General features: G+C 40.4%; 3 protein-coding genes and 1 non-coding gene across 5 annotated transcripts in view; 3 read left to right on the top strand and 1 right to left on the bottom strand.

Annotated features, from left to right (window-relative positions):
- LOC134633706 (neurabin-2-like) overlaps nucleotides 1-3,821 on the top strand; it is a 21,466-nt gene extending 17,645 nt beyond the window's left edge. Inside the window, exons 7-11 of the mRNA XM_063482686.1 lie at nucleotides 332-484; nucleotides 600-653; nucleotides 801-1,030; nucleotides 1,115-1,211; nucleotides 2,319-3,821. Coding sequence (XP_063338756.1) covers nucleotides 332-484; nucleotides 600-653; nucleotides 801-1,030; nucleotides 1,115-1,211; nucleotides 2,319-2,369 — 585 coding nt within the window. The 3' untranslated portion in view covers nucleotides 2,370-3,821. The remainder of the gene's footprint in view (nucleotides 1-331; nucleotides 485-599; nucleotides 654-800; nucleotides 1,031-1,114; nucleotides 1,212-2,318) is intronic.
- A 15-nt stretch (nucleotides 3,822-3,836) lies between these two features.
- On the bottom strand, nucleotides 3,837-8,507 carry prdm9 (PR domain containing 9). 2 transcript variants are annotated; one of them, XM_063482684.1, is made up of 7 exons: nucleotides 8,382-8,507; nucleotides 7,963-8,078; nucleotides 7,789-7,881; nucleotides 6,703-6,980; nucleotides 6,531-6,598; nucleotides 6,216-6,406; nucleotides 3,837-6,061 (listed from the first exon to the last, which is right to left on the bottom strand). In XM_063482684.1, the coding sequence occupies exons 2-7, from the start codon at nucleotides 8,057-8,059 to the stop codon at nucleotides 4,074-4,076; spliced, it is 2,715 nt and encodes a 904-aa protein (XP_063338754.1). In that variant the 5' UTR covers nucleotides 8,060-8,078; nucleotides 8,382-8,507; the 3' UTR covers nucleotides 3,837-4,073. The 2 variants fall into 2 exon arrangements, with proteins under 2 accessions (XP_063338754.1, XP_063338755.1); XM_063482685.1 differs by having other exon boundaries at nucleotides 7,963-8,131.
- Nucleotides 8,508-8,751: 244 nt separating this feature from the next.
- Nucleotides 8,752-8,822, top strand: trnag-ccc (transfer RNA glycine (anticodon CCC)). Its single transcript has one exon. It is a non-coding gene; the product is annotated as a tRNA-Gly (tRNA).
- Nucleotides 8,823-10,185: 1,363 nt separating this feature from the next.
- On the top strand, nucleotides 10,186-16,007 carry fbxw10 (F-box and WD repeat domain containing 10). Its single transcript, XM_063482297.1, has 11 exons — nucleotides 10,186-10,690; nucleotides 11,669-11,841; nucleotides 12,250-12,357; nucleotides 12,458-12,564; nucleotides 12,703-12,906; nucleotides 13,051-13,172; nucleotides 13,930-14,084; nucleotides 14,195-14,337; nucleotides 14,431-14,589; nucleotides 14,699-14,997; nucleotides 15,080-16,007. Exons 1-11 carry the CDS (start codon nucleotides 10,186-10,188, stop codon nucleotides 15,415-15,417), a joined length of 2,313 nt encoding a protein of 770 aa, XP_063338367.1. The 3' UTR covers nucleotides 15,418-16,007.
- The last annotated feature ends 1,343 nt before the right edge of the window (nucleotides 16,008-17,350 follow it).

Consider the following 17,350-nt stretch of genomic DNA (forward strand, 5'->3'; position numbering starts at 1 on the left):
ACAAATTTAAAGAAATATATTTGGTTTTCTCCAGGAATTGCATAAATTGAAAACCCTTACATCCTGGAAACCAATATGTGCAAAAACTAAATTTTAGCACTGGAAACATTGACAGATTCAAATTTAGCTTTCTCTGTGTAAATGGTATCACTTGAAAGAGTTTGTTTACCTGCAAAGGAGAAGGACAACAAACTTTAATCTCACTCACTCTCCAGCTATACATGCACTTTCATCTTTATATGCTGAAAATGTAAGTCATAAGCTCTCCTTTTTTTTCTTTTCTTGATTTTTGCCTATGAACGGGGTCCTAACCTTGACCATATCCCTGCAGGGTGGGGAATACGGCACAGATGAGGAAGAGGATGATGATGAGGAAGCTAGTCCACCGTATCCCACTGCGATCGAGGTGTTTGACTTGGCGGAGAACGAGGACATGTCGCCTCTGGAGACAGACCCTGAGAAGCTGGCCCATAAATACAAAGAGGTGAGCCATGAATGCCGTAATTACAACATTTCTTCTTTAATCAAACCTTTTTTCACTAATGCACCTTATATTTAGAGATGTGTTTAGAATAGTAACACTGTTTTTTTTTTTATAGCTCCAAATAAAACACGCTGTCACCCAGGCTGAGATCCAGCAACTGAAAAGAAAGGTAATTTAAAGTGAATATTATAATGATATTTTATATAATGGTTCTATTAAGAATGAGCAAAAGAGCACTTCTTATCTTTAGAGTCAGAGGAGTGTGTCCGTTTACATCATCATGTGATTGAAATGAATGAATTACGCTTTCTTCCAGCTGCACCACGCAGAGCAGGAGAAGCAGCGCTGGCGTATGGACAAGGCCCAGCTGGAGCAAACCCTGCAGGAGAACAAGGAGCGAATGGAGAAGCTGGAGGGCTATTGGATGGAGGCTCAGAGCCTGTGCCAGGCAGTGGATGAGCACCTGAAGGAGACGCAGGCCCAGTATCAGGCCCTGGAGCGCAAATACAGCAAAGCCAAACGTCTGATCAAGGAGTATCAACAAAAGTAAGACCGTTTAACTGCATGTACAAAAGCCCGAAAGAGTTGTGAGATCAGAGTGCCAATGCTGTTATCCTCTTCCTTTAACAGAGAGATTGAGTACCTGAAGAAGGAGACCCAGCGCTGTGCACAAGTTGGGGCTGAGGCCAACCTTCTGAAAGAGGAGTCAGGGCAACTCCAAGAACAGGTATACGAGGTGCCTCAAGGCAGTGTGTGCACATTTAATCTTCACATCTAGCAATTAATATAATATTCACACAACAACTGTGTGCTGGTAGGTTTGCAGAGCATTTTGTAAAGCGTTCAAGAGTTAACACCACTTTGCTTGATCCAGACCAAATCTGATCTTGAAACTGCTATTAATCAGAATTGCTTGTGGTTTCAAGAAAATCTTAAAATGTCTTGGGGAACTTGGAGAAAGTGTAATGAAGTTGAAAGAGTTTATGTATGTTATCATTGAGCTGCTGTGTGGTTGCATTACTAGGAAAGTGCATGTCAGGTTACGGTGTAGGATTTCAAAAAGGTTTGAAGCGGAAGTATAATGCAACGGAAAACCTTGTTGCTGATTTAGAGGTTAAGGTTGATTTTATTGCATTAAAAGACCCAACATCCCATACAGAACTTCTCTTCGGTCTAGTTTATCCTCCTGCCTCCCTCCAGCAATTTAAAACTTGCACTAGATTCATTCATAAGCAAGACCTCCTTCTGATTTTCCAATATTGAAATGTTGATATTTTCTTGTAAAAATGGCTGTAAAAAAACTGTTTTCTACTATTAAGGGAGGAGTCTTTGCACCTTTTATAGTGCTGTCATTTAGCTTTTAATGCTGTCGTTATTTTGCTTAGGATTAAAACCGTTGATAGAAAGAAGCTTTTGCTAAAGTTTATCTGTAGTTCCTATTTTTTCCCTGCTTGTTAGTAGAAAACAGAATACATGAGTGTAAATGAGAGGGAGATGGGTGTAACAATGAAGCAGCAAGCCATAGAGATATTGTTCCTGTGTGCCTCTTGACAAAGCATGCTGAACATGGAGCTGCCAAGCAGGAGGATAAAAAGAAGACCATAGAGGAGGTTCATGGATGTAGTGAAGGAGGACATTCAGAGGGTTGGTGTGACAAAGCAGGAAGCTAAGGATAGGATGCTATGGAAGAAGATGATCTGCTGTGGAGACCAATGGACCAACTGAAAGCAGAAATGCACAGCAGAACACATCTCCAAAAAACACAAAAACAGTATGAGTCACATTCCAGCAGCGCTTCATTGTTTTAAGTGCATTTTCCTCTCTTCTCTTTTAGGTGGCTGATCTGGAGTGCCGAGTGGAGGAGCTGAAATCTGAACCATTATAAAAGCCTTTTCTAATAAATATAGAACTTCACCCGACAAAGGAGTGTTTTAAGTACTTGCAACGAACTGCAGGGTATCTCGTGTGTCCAACTTGAGCTTAATTTGTGGTCGCATACTGTATGTGCCCTCAGGCTTTGTATTTCACCCACTTAACCCTTTTAACCATGTTTTTCTGTTGGCATTTATGGGAAGAAGAGCAGTTTTATCATCACAAACGGACTCCGTAGATGTACTGTTCCTTTTTCATTTTCAGACTTCAGTATTTTCTCCCTTAATTTGTGATTCTTGTGAAAGACCAGGCTGTTGCTTTTCAATTGCCAAAACAAAACAAAGATCCTTTCTTTCTTTCGCTTAGTTTTGTGACATTTTTTTTCTGAGTTTGTACAGATGTGATACTGTGTGGTTTAACAATCAGTTTGGTTTGTAAAAAAATTTAATGTGCATAACATTTAACATAATATAAACTAATGAGAGTCGAGGGTCGTTGTATATTTTGCGTGGCAAAGATGTGTAAATTGGATGGAGACCGCACTGAAGACGACAACACATGGTGCTTCACTGGATTGGAGTAATAAACGGGAACAAGTCTGACGTGTCTTTGAAACTGTACAGTATCCCAACCTTCGTAGGGGTCTCGTCACATAACCTTTAGAACCAACTGCTGCCTACCTTTCAGACGTGTTTGTGTATTTTTTACACATTAGGACTCGCGAACAAGCGACTAATCCTCTGGTTTCAACCCCTCACTTCTATCAAAAAGAAAAAAAAAATAGAAAAAAGGAAAAAAATGGACCACGGAAACAAGCCTCCACATCTGCTGTGCCACAAACAATGGATATCTCTTCCCTCCCCTTCAAATGGATGTTGTCATGGACTTGTAGAACTGGAATTAGTTAGGACTACTGATGTAAGAAACATTACTGGACTGGGAAGTTAAAGAAGCCGTTACCAGCAGCAAAGTTTTAGATTTAAGGAGCTCGTCTCTAACCAGCAGCTGCACTTGACACCGCTGTGTGTAGCACATGGAAAACACTGCCAGGTTTCTACCTGTTTCAGTTTACGCACAGTTTAAATGAAACTGAGTTTTACTTGTGTCAACTGTCATGCCAGTATGTTTGTATAGTTCAGGTCAGACTGAAATATTTTAATTTTACTTAATATTTATAATATAGTCAAGTTGGAAATATGAGCTAACAAAGGACAAATAGTGACAAAAGCAATGCAAAAATTAATGTCCAATAAACAAAGTTATACTGTGTCATGTAAAAAAAAAAACAAAAAAAAAAAAACAAGAAACGAAAAAAAAGTAGTAGATCTGACTACAAAAACAAATTTAAGACTACTTAATTGAAGAAAAAAAACAGGCATGGTTATGAGTATTTTCATAATATTAAGGCTTGTACAGTGCACATGCTTTGCATTGTATGTTTTGTGGAATAAATGGTCAACAGTGATGGTTACGTTGGTTGTTGTTTATTTTTTTAGTGTAGTATGACACTCAAAGACAAGAAGTATTTGTTGGTGTTTTTCCTTTTTTAACTGGAAAAAAAATTAACTAAATGCTTTACAAGAAAAATAAAATAATGTTATGTACAGGACATTCAATAAGTCATCAAGTATGCAAGCAGGAAAGTGCAATTTAGTTAACATTTAAGCTCCTGTATTTCTTTTTAATTTAAAGTCTTCAAAAAAGAAATGCGATTAGACTAAATGTGCATCTTCTGATGGTGTCTCCTGAGATGATAGTTTCGGGAAAAGCTCTTCCCGCACTGAGTGCATTTGAACATTCTCTGTCCCAAGTGAAGCATCTGGTGAGCTTTGAGACTCTGCGGTCGGCTGAAGCTTTTGCTGCATTCTGGGCAGCTGTACGGTCTCACCCCCGTGTGCTTTCTCTCGTGTCTCTTTAGATCTCCCGACTGCCGAAAGCTCTCCCCGCAGTGGGTGCACAGGTAGGGCTTCTCCCCGGTGTGAGTCCTGAGATGTACGTTGAGCTGACCGACGTACGAGAAGCTTTTGCTGCAGTGAGGGCAGCTGTACGGCTTCTCGCCTGTGTGGATGCGCTGGTGCTGTTTCAGACCGTAGTGGTTTGTGAAGCCCTTTCCGCAGTCGTTGCACAAGTACAAAACCTTCACTTGCCTGAAGCATGTGTGAGATTTAAAAGCTTTGGCAGTCATACAGTTCTTGCCACAGTGAGGACACATATATTCTTTTCCCCCCTCCTGTTCCTCCAGCCTATCCGTTAGGCTGTCCGACTCGCAGTGTGAAAGATACTCGACGGGATGGTGCCTTTTAATGTGTTTAATAAGATAGCTCTTCATGGTAAAAGAGAACTGACAGAAGGAGCACGGGAAGAGCTCAGATGTGCAGTGATACTTCATACAAGCGTTACTCTTCTGATGCTGTTTAAGGTTACTAGGTGTAGTGAAGACCTTACCACAGCGATCGCAGCTGTAAGATTTGGCCTCTAAGTGTACCATCTGCTCGTGCCTTTTCAGGAAACCAGACTTATTAAAGGTTGCCCCACACTGGCCACATCTGTGCTGCCTCAAAGTGCATTTATGTGCTTTGAGGTCATCTGGGTTTCCATATGTTTGTTTACAGCGATTGCAGCTGAACCATTTGTATTTTTTTAACTTCCCATTTCGGACAGAAGCCGCCTCTGGTTCAGCGGAGCTCCTCGCAGGCTGAGCAGGACTGGTAGCTCTTCGTTTAGGCGCAATGAGCTTAGTTATGGCAGAAACTCTGAATCTAGCTCCAAATCTCTGAGGCCTCTGAGAGGGAGGATTCTGGACCAATTCAACGCTTTCACCGTCTGGCATTACATCGTCTTCGTTATTTTCAGCTGTGCTCTCCTCAGAGTGATGTTCATTTATGTGCTGCTGAAGGTCGTCCACTGAGGAAAACGCCAGAGAACATTCGCCACAGCTGAAGGGCAATATATTGGAGTCCTCTGGATCCTCGTTTATTTTTGTTTTACTCTGTTTCTGGTGACGCTGCAGGTGTCTGGTCAGGTCATTGTACTGACCGAAGCATTTCTGACAAACAGCGCAGACATACGGACGTATCCTCTCATGGACAGTCACCTTGTGCTTTTTGAGGGATGATTCCTTTGTGAAGCTCTTACCACAGTCTGAACAGTTTGACTGGAGTGTTTCTGACTCACCTGCACAAGACTCGGGAGCCTCAGTTGTATCCATAGCTTCTTGTTGGTTCTCATTTTCATTAATTTCCTCAGATACAACTGAATCTCCTGCCTTTAAAAGTTCTGATTCTGGCGTTGCACTCTCTTTGTTGCTGAGGACTTGCTTCTGATTGGAAGCTTTTCCTACAGCCTCCTTCCTATGAACTAACTGATGTCTGATTAAGCCAGATGCCTGGCTAAAGCTTCGCCTGCAATATGGGCAGCAATAGGGGCGTTTGTTGGAGTGAACACAAAGCTTGTGCCTCCTAAGATGAGGTATTTGCTTGAATGTCTTGCCGCAATCGTCGCATGTTTTAGACTCAAGAGGATCAACAGACAGTACCACCAATGACCCTGCAGCACTGGAGGCATGATTTTCTTCATCAGCTACTTCAGCACTTTCAGGCTGTGTGTGAAAGTATTCTGTGTGTCGCTGGAGGAAGGCTTTGGTGGTGAAAGACAGCTGACAGTGGGCGCACAGGAAGATCTGAGTTGTACCGGATACAGTACTCTCTGCATTTTACGAGAAAAAGGCAAAAACATCAACAAAAAAACAAACAAACCATAAATCAAATTTTAAAATAACACAGTCAGGAAAATTTTACATGACTATCGCTCTTACAACTATCACTTTTAAGGACTATTGAGACTAGCAAAGTAAGGGTACCTGTTGCATTCAACTTCAAATACCACATCTGGGCCCAAGGATCGCTAAAGTGGGCATGAAGTTTGCTGCTGGGCCACACCAAGAGCTCATCTCCAGTATTTATGGTGCGACAGCAGTGAAAGAGGATGCTACCTTTGTACTGGACTGCCAACAGATTTCCCTCATCTCTATGACGGGCATGGTTGACATACCTGTGACAGGAGGGAGGAAAAAAAAGCATTTTCTAATAATGTACAAACTGTGATTTATTTTATAGAATATAATTAAAAATTAATTTTGTGATTCAACAGGAAACAACAGAAAAGAATTCAATACCTCATCCAGTTTGAGTATGATTCTTTGGCAGCATCAATGTACTCATAGTCATCCTTATCTTTGTAAATCTGCAGTAAATTGGAATATTGTAACAAAATACACACAAAGAACAAAATATGCATCAAGAGGTTTAAACCTTTTTATTGTTTGGATTTAATACATCCCAGCTCACCTCCCATGAGAAGTCACTTGCCATGGCAATCTCCCTTGTTGTCACTTCCCCCTCAAATGGTCCAAAATGCATTCCAGGAGACACTGCAGGCCCATAATTTAGGACCCCAATCCCTGCACTGGGAATACTAGATCTTCCTATCATCAGGCCAAAAGGCAGAGTCAGGAGGGCCCTCTGCATGACGCCCATGTTTGTTGGAAAGTCGAGAATAAAAGATGGGCCATTAATGTTGTCAGGATCACTCTGGTCCTGGAAGAGAGTCAGGCACTCCTCGCAATCTATAAAAATGTAAAAACAAGGAAAAAAAAAACGGAAAAAGGCTTATCTGGGGTAATTTTTACTGGACATACCACAGTGACAAATTATCAGTCAAATATTGTCATTATTATTATTAAATATTAGTAAATCCTTGAATGAATGTGTAAACACTGCAGATATTTGTGTAGGTTAGCTCCTCATGGGGAGGACCACTGCTAAGTCATCCATCTAACACATTCTACAGTTCAGCTCTAGTTTACAAATGACAAAAATGTGAGGCTCAGAAAGACATGTACTGATCTACAGGTGTGTCCCTATCAAAATCTAAAGAAGATATAACCAGACAGAGAGGTAAGGTTAATGGGATAGAAAACTGAAATGTGTAAGTGTAAAGACTACTGAATAAGACCTTAGCAAAACACTTTGACTTTCATTTAAGCGTATTATATTTACCTAGCAATGGTCCTGGAGTTGTGGTCAGAAGTTTTGACACACTTATTACGGGCCTGAATGTCAAGTTAATTTTTGACTTTTAACATTTCTTTGAATTATTCGATTTCCAGGGTGAAATGGTTGTACAGCATACATCTTTAAAAAACAAGAATTGGGTGCACGAGTTTATTTTGGATTTTCTCTAATCCACAAAGGGTTAAAAGTATACATACAGGTTCAAATAAATCCCTACCCCCCACCATTTGGTTAAATGCCCTGTAGCATGCTTGGCTAGTCTCTTTTGGTAGCGATGAACAGGCTTGTGGCATATTTCTGGCTGGATATTAGTTGTACCTAAACTGCAATAGCAAAAGAGTAAACATGGGGTTTGCTTACAAAAGCCATCGTCACCATCTGGGTTTTCTCCCTGCCCCACAGCGTCCAGTAACTTCTGTATTGGCGTGTCTGCTGGCTCTAAAACTGGCATCCCTAGAGGAATAAAGAAACTATTTTAAAGGCTATATTACAGCACTGAATGTCAACGTCATTTGTAATGTCATTATAGTGTACCTGCAGGGGGGTTGTTTTCAATGGGAATGCACTCCTCAGTCACAACCACCTCTTCGGTTGTCTCAACCCACTCCACGCTGCTGCTTCTGTCCGTCATGAGTAAAAACTGTGGATAGCTGGTGGAAATGATCAGTCTTTACGGCAGTTGCTTACACAGGATGCATGCACACTGTCAAAAAACATAGTAACATAAAGCTACAGCGAGCATTAGCTAACATTATCTCAGCACGTTAAACCTCTTTAGCCTTTAACATTACAGCTATATTACCAACACAGACAAAAAAGGACTAGTGGCCAAGGTACTATCAAATCAGTCTCTGATAGCTAATAACGAAAATGTGGCTATCACAGCACAAAACAGGGCAACTGGCATTAATGCATGTGTAGTTAATAATATATAAAGAATAGAACTTTTGTACCAAGCTGACGTTCAACGGCTATATTTCTGGAGTTGTTTCGTAACTACCGTCCAAAACACGAAAGATTAAGCTGTTAGCGCATGACGCTTCACTAGAAACCACAAACTAAAGTATCCAAACCCTAAGCTACGGTCCCCCGGAAGAAAATAGAGCACACTTTCAGAATAAGAGTAAACGTTTCCTTCTTTTCAAATAAAAGTGGCAACGTTTTTCAAATATGTGCTGTTCTTCTACTGCCGCTTCCTTTTATCGTTTTCACATATCAGTGATATAAAAGGCGAGCATTTATAAACAAAAATACGCATAATAGTCCAAAACTCGAACATGCTTCACGCCGATAAATTGCTTTCTCTCAGTCTCGTTAACAACGGCGCCGCTGGTGTAGTGGTATCATGCAAGATTCCCATTCTTGCGACCCGGGTTCGATTCCCGGGCGGCGCACGACTCTTTTTATTCTCCTCTGAAACAGACTACAAAGCTCACCTTAAGATTAACCATTTCATGCCCTTAATATTTATATACCCTCCCAATATGCTTTGGGTTAGTTCTGAACTGGGCTATACATTTTCTCAGACCTCTTATTTAAATTTGCAACTCTCCTGAAGTTGCAAATTTGTATAATATGTATATTATGGAAGTTTGAATTATAGAGGGAGCTAGGTGATCTCAGGTGAGTGAACCTGGTGCAAAAGGGCACGAGTGTGTATATACTGTAGACTATATTAAGAGTGAAAATACATTTTTTTAATTTTAGGTTCCCTCCTCCTTTTCTGTGGTATACCCCTCTGGGTTCTCTCCATTTTTTACACTATTTTTTTGTGGAAAAACCCCTTTGTTAATCTTTGAAGATGTATTTGACACTCTGAAAAAACATTATCACAAGAGTTCAATACACCTGGACACTTTTTGGATTATGCTTATTTATTTCTGAATTTATTTGCTTGAAAAAAAAAAACAAAACTAAAAAACAAAACAAATAGAGGCAGACAGCCTTTCACACTCAAATTAAAACCACCTTAACTCAATCACCGTAACCTAATCCCATGTATGTCTTTGGATTGTGAGAAACTCCACACAAAACCACCCAGCCACCTCACTGTGCCACCCTTGATTTAATTTGAGCTAATTTTCTTTATAAAGACACTTCATTTTATTATTAAATTAAAATATTTGCATTTTACAGAGTTTTATTTCATTTCTTATTTTTTTTAAACTTGAGGTTTTTACTCCATAAAATTTAGATTTTCACACGATGTTTTCCTGTTGTTTTTTTTTTATATTAAAATTTAATCGAGCATGTTTAATCAAGCCATTTCCTTTGTCATATTACAATTCATTTTACTGAATGGTTATAATTTGTTTAACCAATTTTTGTTTTGAATGCTGTAAAACGGTAATTTGCCAACGTCTGGGATAAGAAAAGTACATTTTATCTTATTATTTCACCTTATGTTTCTGAAAGAAAAACAACCACCACAGCAGGAACAGCAATAATAATAATAATAATAATAATAATGCTAACAATAATCCAACACCTCTGTAGATCACTCCAGGACACACTAAGCATTTAAATCTTAAAGGCTCTTGGATTTAGAGCCCACCTTGTAGTTTTATGTACCTAATAAACTGTCTCGCCTACAATCCCGCGCGAGCATCCATTCAGCTGCCGACGCGCTGAACTTGTTGCATGGCAACCAGTTGAATTGTCTCTGCATGTTTGTGTTCGTTGTGATGTTTAAAGAGCAAAAAAATGTTGCCTGGCGCGGACGTGGTGAATGTAAAGAAAACTACTGAAAGCGTCGACATGAGGTCCGTTAATGCCTCGGCAGAGGAAGTCAGCACCAAAACAGCGGAGGGATGCGTCGGTATGTGCGGTATATGTCCGACCTGCGTCTTTGCCTCCAATCCTCCGGGTTCCAGTCGGTGTCTGTGGAAGGTGTCGGATGAGTTCAAGAGGAGGTTCGCGCTGACGCTCCTTTTACGCTGCAGGAGCGTCCAAGTCCTCGAGAGCATCCAAGTTGTGCTGCGTGGCGCGACGTCGTGGACGCTGCACACCTACGCTAGGTCAAGAAGCCCCATCACACCTCAGGAACACACCTTCCGCTTTTCCCACCAAGGTCACGGTGGAAAACCCCTGGGAGTGAACGTGAAGGAAATCTGGAAGTGGTTCAGCAGCAGTCCGGACTGGGTCAAGTCAAGCTACGTTTGCCGTATTTTTTCACTGTGTGACTCCGAACTTTTACGGATGGTCGCCAACTTAACCAACGTGCTCCTGGTCAGACAGAAAAGTGGATTCCTGGAGTTTAATGGTAAGATCTCAGGAGTGGGAAAGGACTTGGTTTCCACTGCACTGCAATTCCCGCTACGGACCACTAGAGGCCACCAAACGACACATATACAGTTATAGAATATATACAATTATAGTAAAAGCAAATTCTTGTTCTATAAGCTTTGCGTTACAAGGGTTGTCTTCTCCCATAATGACTCCAGTGTTAGTCTCCATATAGTTATCGTTTAGCTCAGGGTTACCTTACTTAACAGAAGTCTAATCACATCGCTGCCATTTGGAGCCATTTAATAAACATTCCTTTACAAATATGCCATCTGGGCCAATTGCCTTTCTCTTCTTTGAAGAGGATGAAGAGAAGAAAGGTGGGTTGGTCCAGCTAAGGCGAAGCACTGTGGAAACAAAAGCAGGCTGACAGGGTCTGTACATGTAGAGAGGAGGGTTTTATTGGACAAGGATGTTGAATATGGAGCTGCTAGGCAGGAGGAAAAGAGGAAGACCACAGAGGAGATTCATATTTGTAGTGAAGGAGGACACGGAAAGAGAGAGTTGAGATGATTTGCAGAAAAAGAAGATGATTTGATAATGCTTGAGGAAATTAAACCCATTTGCAATTTTGAACTGTTACTAGTATTGTATTACAATAGGCACAGCCCCCTCTGAGCCATCTTCTTGTATCATATTCAGATTTTATTTAATGCTGTTTTTATTGATGATTTAGATTTAGTTATTGCATTTTATATGGATTTCAAATTATTGATATATTTAGTTTCTTAAATTGTAATTTCCATAGTATTAAATTTTACCTATTTATTTATTTTATTGTATTCAGATTAGCCCAATCCTGAAAAACTGTGTTTTATTTTCTTGTGATATAACTTTTATTATTATTATTATTATTATTATTATTATTTGCTGTAGGTTATATTTAATTTTGGGACACACCAACAAATTAATTTCCTAGTTTTTGGGATATATAAGGTATGTCTTATCTTTTCAGTAAGTAACCACAATAACAATCATGACAATCAGGAGGAGTCTGAGGACCCTGCTCTAATGGTAGTGCCGGGATCCTCCAAGTCTGTGTCTGGGGTCAGCCGACACAGAGACTTCATAAGCTGCCTACCTGTTGATCTGTCCAAGAGGATATTAGGCAAGTCTTTGCATACTACTGTACCACTGCAGCCTGAATTTGTGAAGTGTGCTGATATGTCCTTAAAGTAAAAATTTCAATGTCAGTTATGTCTGCATTTACTAAATATACAGTAAATGTTCAATTGAAAAGGTGCAATGCCGTATGCATGTGTGTGTTTTGTAGGAATGTTAGGTGAGCATACTTTGATTCATTGCACGGCAGTTTGTCAGTACTGGGAGATCCTTGCGAAGGAAACCTTGGAGGAAATGAAATTCAGAAGAAATTTTCAGGGCCAAATTATTTCCATGATAGAGGTTGAGTTTTTTATTTTTATTTTTTATTTAAATGAGTAGTTTTAAGTAATGAAAATACTTTTAAAAAATCAGACTTCTTTAAACTAATTTTAAAAAATCTGATCAGTTCTAATCTTTTTTTTCCTGTTACAGGGGTGCAGCAGTGTTAATTTTGTGAGTCCTACTTATGCCAACATTGTTGAAATCCCTGTACCAGTAAAGGATGACAAGGAAGAAGATATTTATTCTACTGTCCACAAGGTTTCACAGAGTCGTACCCTCTACACAGTAAACATCAGCTTTTGGAATCATCCGGAATATTCAACACAGTGATTGTGTGTTTATTTGATTGGTTTTGCAGCTCAAGCCATTTAAATCCGCTTATGCAAACATCAGAACCACAGCAGTGCAAATGGAAGAGCGAAATGTTTACTGCGGTGCATATTTTACCAAAGTGCTGCTGGACAAGTGAGTGTTGATTTCCCTTTATTTTATTTTATTATATTTTTCATAGTGCCCAAATAAGCTCTGAAAACAGGAATGAGAAAATGTTTCTACTGGTACAGCTGATGTGATTCAGAGGTGTGCGCTTATGTGTTTTTGCAGCGAAGATCCTTACCGGGTGTTGGACTATAGAGGAGGACTGCTGCTGGCCACCGGCTCAAAGGACCGTTTGGTGCGTCTGTTTTATGTGTCATCAGAAACAGAAGACGTGTCGGTGCTGAAAGGACACGTTGGAAGCATTCAGGCAGTGCTGCTCTGTGAGAACAGAGATCTGCTGATAACCGCGAGCTTTGACGCAAGTATCAGGTGAAAAATCATCTAATTTATGAGTAGAATTCTGTGAGTAGGTAATAATTGATTATGCAGAAGATGCTGATGACAATGCATTTGCATGAATGAATCTGATTTAATTGATTGTGTTTTGAAGTTTTCATGTCAACACACTTTCAGGTGTTGGAATTTGAAGACAGACCGGTGTGACATGGCGCTGTACGGTCACACTGGCACCGTCAGCTGTCTGGATGCTGATGCTGATAAACTTGTCTCAGGAGCTAAAGACTGTGCAGTTAAAGGTAAGCAGATCGGTATACACCATCTTTACATGAGCTCACATTTACATGAGTAAATATAACCACATGTTGTCTTTAATAGAAAAAAACAAACAAACATTTATCACACATTTTCATTTTCCTGTTGAGAAATTGTCACATTTGGTCTTGTCTAAGAAGCAATTCATATGTCTTATCTTAATCAGTGAGTTTCTTTTAGGTATTTTGGATAAACCCAAATGCAAACCAACCATTTAAGAAATACCTGCATTCATATTTTTGGAGAAACGATTATATGTCATCTAAAATATTGTCAGTGTTTCTTTTAATTATACCCATCTTCAACCGGACAATAATGCAGCATCTAAGCTGCTAGCCAGCGCTTGCATGTCCCTCTCGTTCTCGCTCTCCTTTACGAGTTTCCAGTGAAATTCAGTCCATTTCAAATTTTTATTTATAACATATCAAACCTTCCACGGCTGGGCTGCTGTGTACATAGCAGAGCTACTGAGACCTTAAAACAGCAGTGGATCAGCTGATCAGGGTCTGTGAGCTGCGGTTTGTTTTAAAGAACTACTGAAAACAGTTTTTATAGGTTAGCTTTTCCTTAATCTTTCTTCCATTATTTTTGGCTGTCGTTTACATCTGTCGTGTGGATGGAAATATGTATATTGAAATCAGTGTAGTGTATGTATATTGTCATGTTTTTACCCTCAGAAAAAAAACTTCCTGTTAACATTTTCATATGTAAGCAAGCTGAAATGAACCATTGCTTTGCCAGTGTGGTGTCTGGAGACCGGGAAGCCTTTTAATGGTTTTAATTTCAAGCACCCCAGTCCTGTCCTATGTGTAAAGGTCAGCAAAACTACCATCTACAGCAGCTGTACACAGGGCCTTGTTAAAATATGGGACATGGAAAATGCAGCACTGCTCCGGGTGAGAAACATTTGTGGAAAATCAAATACAGAACACTTTGTGTCGTCTGAAGCTGATGAAACATTTCCGTTTTTCCATATGTTGTTCATGAATGTCCCATCTTCCACAAGACAATTGATGCCCACAGGAGCGCAGTAAAGTGCCTGTTCCTTGACGACTGGCACCTTCTATCTGGAGACTGCACTGGCAAGGTCATGGTGTGGAGCATCAACCATAATGTTGAGAAGTGTCTTATAACATTCAGCCACCAAAAGTAAGCATGTAACCTCTGAAGCTGCCATCTGTCATGCAGAACAATTTAAATATGATATTACTAGAAATACGGGATCTTCTGATTGTTCTGCAGGGAGGTAAAATCTCTTACGCTGCTCTACCTTCGTGTTATTACTGGCTGTGTGGACGGAAAGATTCGCATATTTAATTTCCTCACTGGTGATTGTTTGAGAGAGATCACAGCAGAGACCGGAACAGGTCGTCTCCTGTCCCTGCACTTCCTTGACCAAAGGTGAGTCGGATGACTCGCATGAGCTTGATTATTTTTTTTCTTATTACACAATTTTTCTTAGTGCGATCTCTAGCTTGATTTTATACTTTGTCTCACTAATGTTCCTTAGTATATTAGTGAACACGATATACAGCGTGAAGCTCTTCCAGTTTGCCAAAGTGTTCTGGGATTATGCCAGTTCCTCACGGGGAGACCACAGTGATGTGATGCCACAGGATAGTTTGGTTTCTGAGAAATCTGCAGCTTCTCTCAGAAAGTTTCCTCTTTCCGCTCCTGCGGGAGATCACGTGGCACAGTTGCCTTCAACCACCCAAAAGATTCACAGCCATAACTGTATGAAGCCAGAGAGAGGTGAGCGGCTTCACCGGACGCACATCCTGTCCTCCCCCATTAAATGCCAAATACAACGTAAGCATGCTCAAGGTGAAAGAAAAAATATACTTTAAAATTAGTTGATTTGTGTTGTAAGTGAATTTTTTTTTCTTCACAGCCAGAGTGTGCGGTGAGATTGCTAAACAGTCAGTGAAGCTTAGCGAGAAGGCTGCAACTGAACGGATAAAGAAGAGAGGCCTTCATCATCCTCTGACACGGGATGGCATCCACCTCCGGGTTAACACTATCCTGAGGTCTCAGTGCACGGAAGAAGTCAGCATCAACATGGAGAGCAACGCTAGACTGAGAGATTTGTGGGGTCCTCACACAGCTAAGGCTTCTCTGCACTCATCTCCAAAACAGAGTGTGCACATGTGTTCACTGCAGAAAATGCATGATGGTCATCCCAGCAGGGCCAAGACCTGTGTCCCAGAATGTGAAACGAACTATCACTGAACATATGACAAACAAACCACAAGGCAGAGATGTTTCCACTGCCCCTAGGAACACAAGAAGAGCCTTATAGTCTTTACACACTCAGGCCAGTCAAAAGGTGGCCATAGACTTATCGATACATCTTCATAAGATCACAAATAAATCCAAAATGTTACACAAAAACTAGTCCCAGTTTATCCAGGATTAACTCTTTAAGTGGAAAGGATTCAGACTGCTCAGTGACACTGGTGGAAGCAAAGAGGGAGGTCACACAAAGCACTGACCAAAAACTGTCCAAGAGGCATATATTACAAAATGTGCATCAATAAATGTTGAGCACTGCACAATACATGCTTTGCAGATTTGTTTATCCAATGAACCTTACCTTGAAATATGTTGTTTCATTAAAATTCCACTAGAGGTCAGTATTGTATCATGTGATAGGTGGTTGAACAGCGACAAAGGCGTATTAAACACTGGTTCTGCAGTATGCTTGAGTTTTTTGTAACAATTATATTTATCATCACTTTAACTTTCTTAAATAATTACATTTTGTTTCCTTTAGAAAATTTTCAGTTTTTGCATACTATTTATGAAGGTTGAGTTAATGAGAAGAGGGATTATTTCTAACTTTAATTTGGTCTTGTACTTAGACTGTGTCAAAAAAGTAGACGTTTTAATAGTAGTTTAGTTTTTACAAGGAATAAAAACCAGTCAAACTATGAAATTCTCAGATTCCAGCAGCTTATTATACTTTCACCTGTCACTCACATCACCACTGGCCATTTTAGTTTATCAGTCTCAAAAAAAAAATAAAAAAAATTAAGCAACATATCTTTGTAGTCTTTTGAAGCATTACAGAAGCTACAAAGGTAAACCAGCTGAGTGAGCTGGGTTTGTCCTATCCAGAGAGACCTTTCACCCTGCCACCTGCCCTCTAGGCCATGGTGCCTCGAGGGCATCATTAGAAGTCACGAGGGCTGAAGATCAGGGAGAGAAGGTCCTCTGCTTTAAGAGCAGCGGCACAACAGCTGGGCACCTTTGAATAACAAAGGGGTTATGAGGAGAACGGTCTTGGTAACACTTGGGGAATCTCTTCTTTCATGAGCGCACTGCAGATAATTTGATTTGGTCTGCAGAGAACTGGGGAGAATGGCTCTCCCTTCTTTTTTCCTCCTGCGCTTAACCGAACCCCCACAAGCTGAGTTTAGGTTCATCAGGCAGCACAACCCCCCTTTTGTTTCATCAGGTATGGAGCCTCTTGTCCAGGAGCGTCAGAGCTGTAGGGGTGGATAACAAGCGTAAAATCAAAACAAAGTTAGAAAAGAGGAAAGTCTTCATGCAGGAATGCTCCTAGACCTTCTGTTCCTTTGAGCTAGCCCTAGAGTTTGCTTGGGGAGAGGAGGGTACAGGTTTATTTATGCACGAGGAGAAGAGGGAAAGAAATGACATGTAAGACGCTCAAAGTTAAAAGAAAAAAAAAAAAAGGTTGGAAGGGTTGGAAGTGGGGGAGAAGGCAACAAAAGGCAATTCAGTGTGCCCCAGCTGACATCAGTCTACATGGATCTGCATCTCCAAAGGTGCATATTTGCATCATAGTTCATTTGTCAAATTAATTTTTCAAACATTGTCATGCTGTGTCAGCAGCAGGTTTGAGCTTCCAACTTCATCTTAAATAGTACCATCTTTGCAGGCCAAGTCAGTCATGGTACAGAATGTGATTAAGAAAATAACAATCTGCTTTACTTTTGTATTTGCATGTAACTCAGACGGATGGCAGCCTTGCCCCGGAGCCAGTCAGATATCGCTGCGTTACTAAGTCTAGCAATATGGGCATCAGATGCAAAAGCTCAATGAATATGCAAATCACGTCATTCTCATGGGGAACTGAGTCATGATAAAAATGGTTTCCAAGTGACATACAACCATGTACTGCTGAATCTAAAGAAAAAAA

Source organism: Pelmatolapia mariae, linkage group LG8 (assembly GCF_036321145.2).
Source record: "Pelmatolapia mariae isolate MD_Pm_ZW linkage group LG8, Pm_UMD_F_2, whole genome shotgun sequence".
NCBI lineage: Eukaryota > Metazoa > Chordata > Actinopteri > Cichliformes > Cichlidae > Pelmatolapia > Pelmatolapia mariae.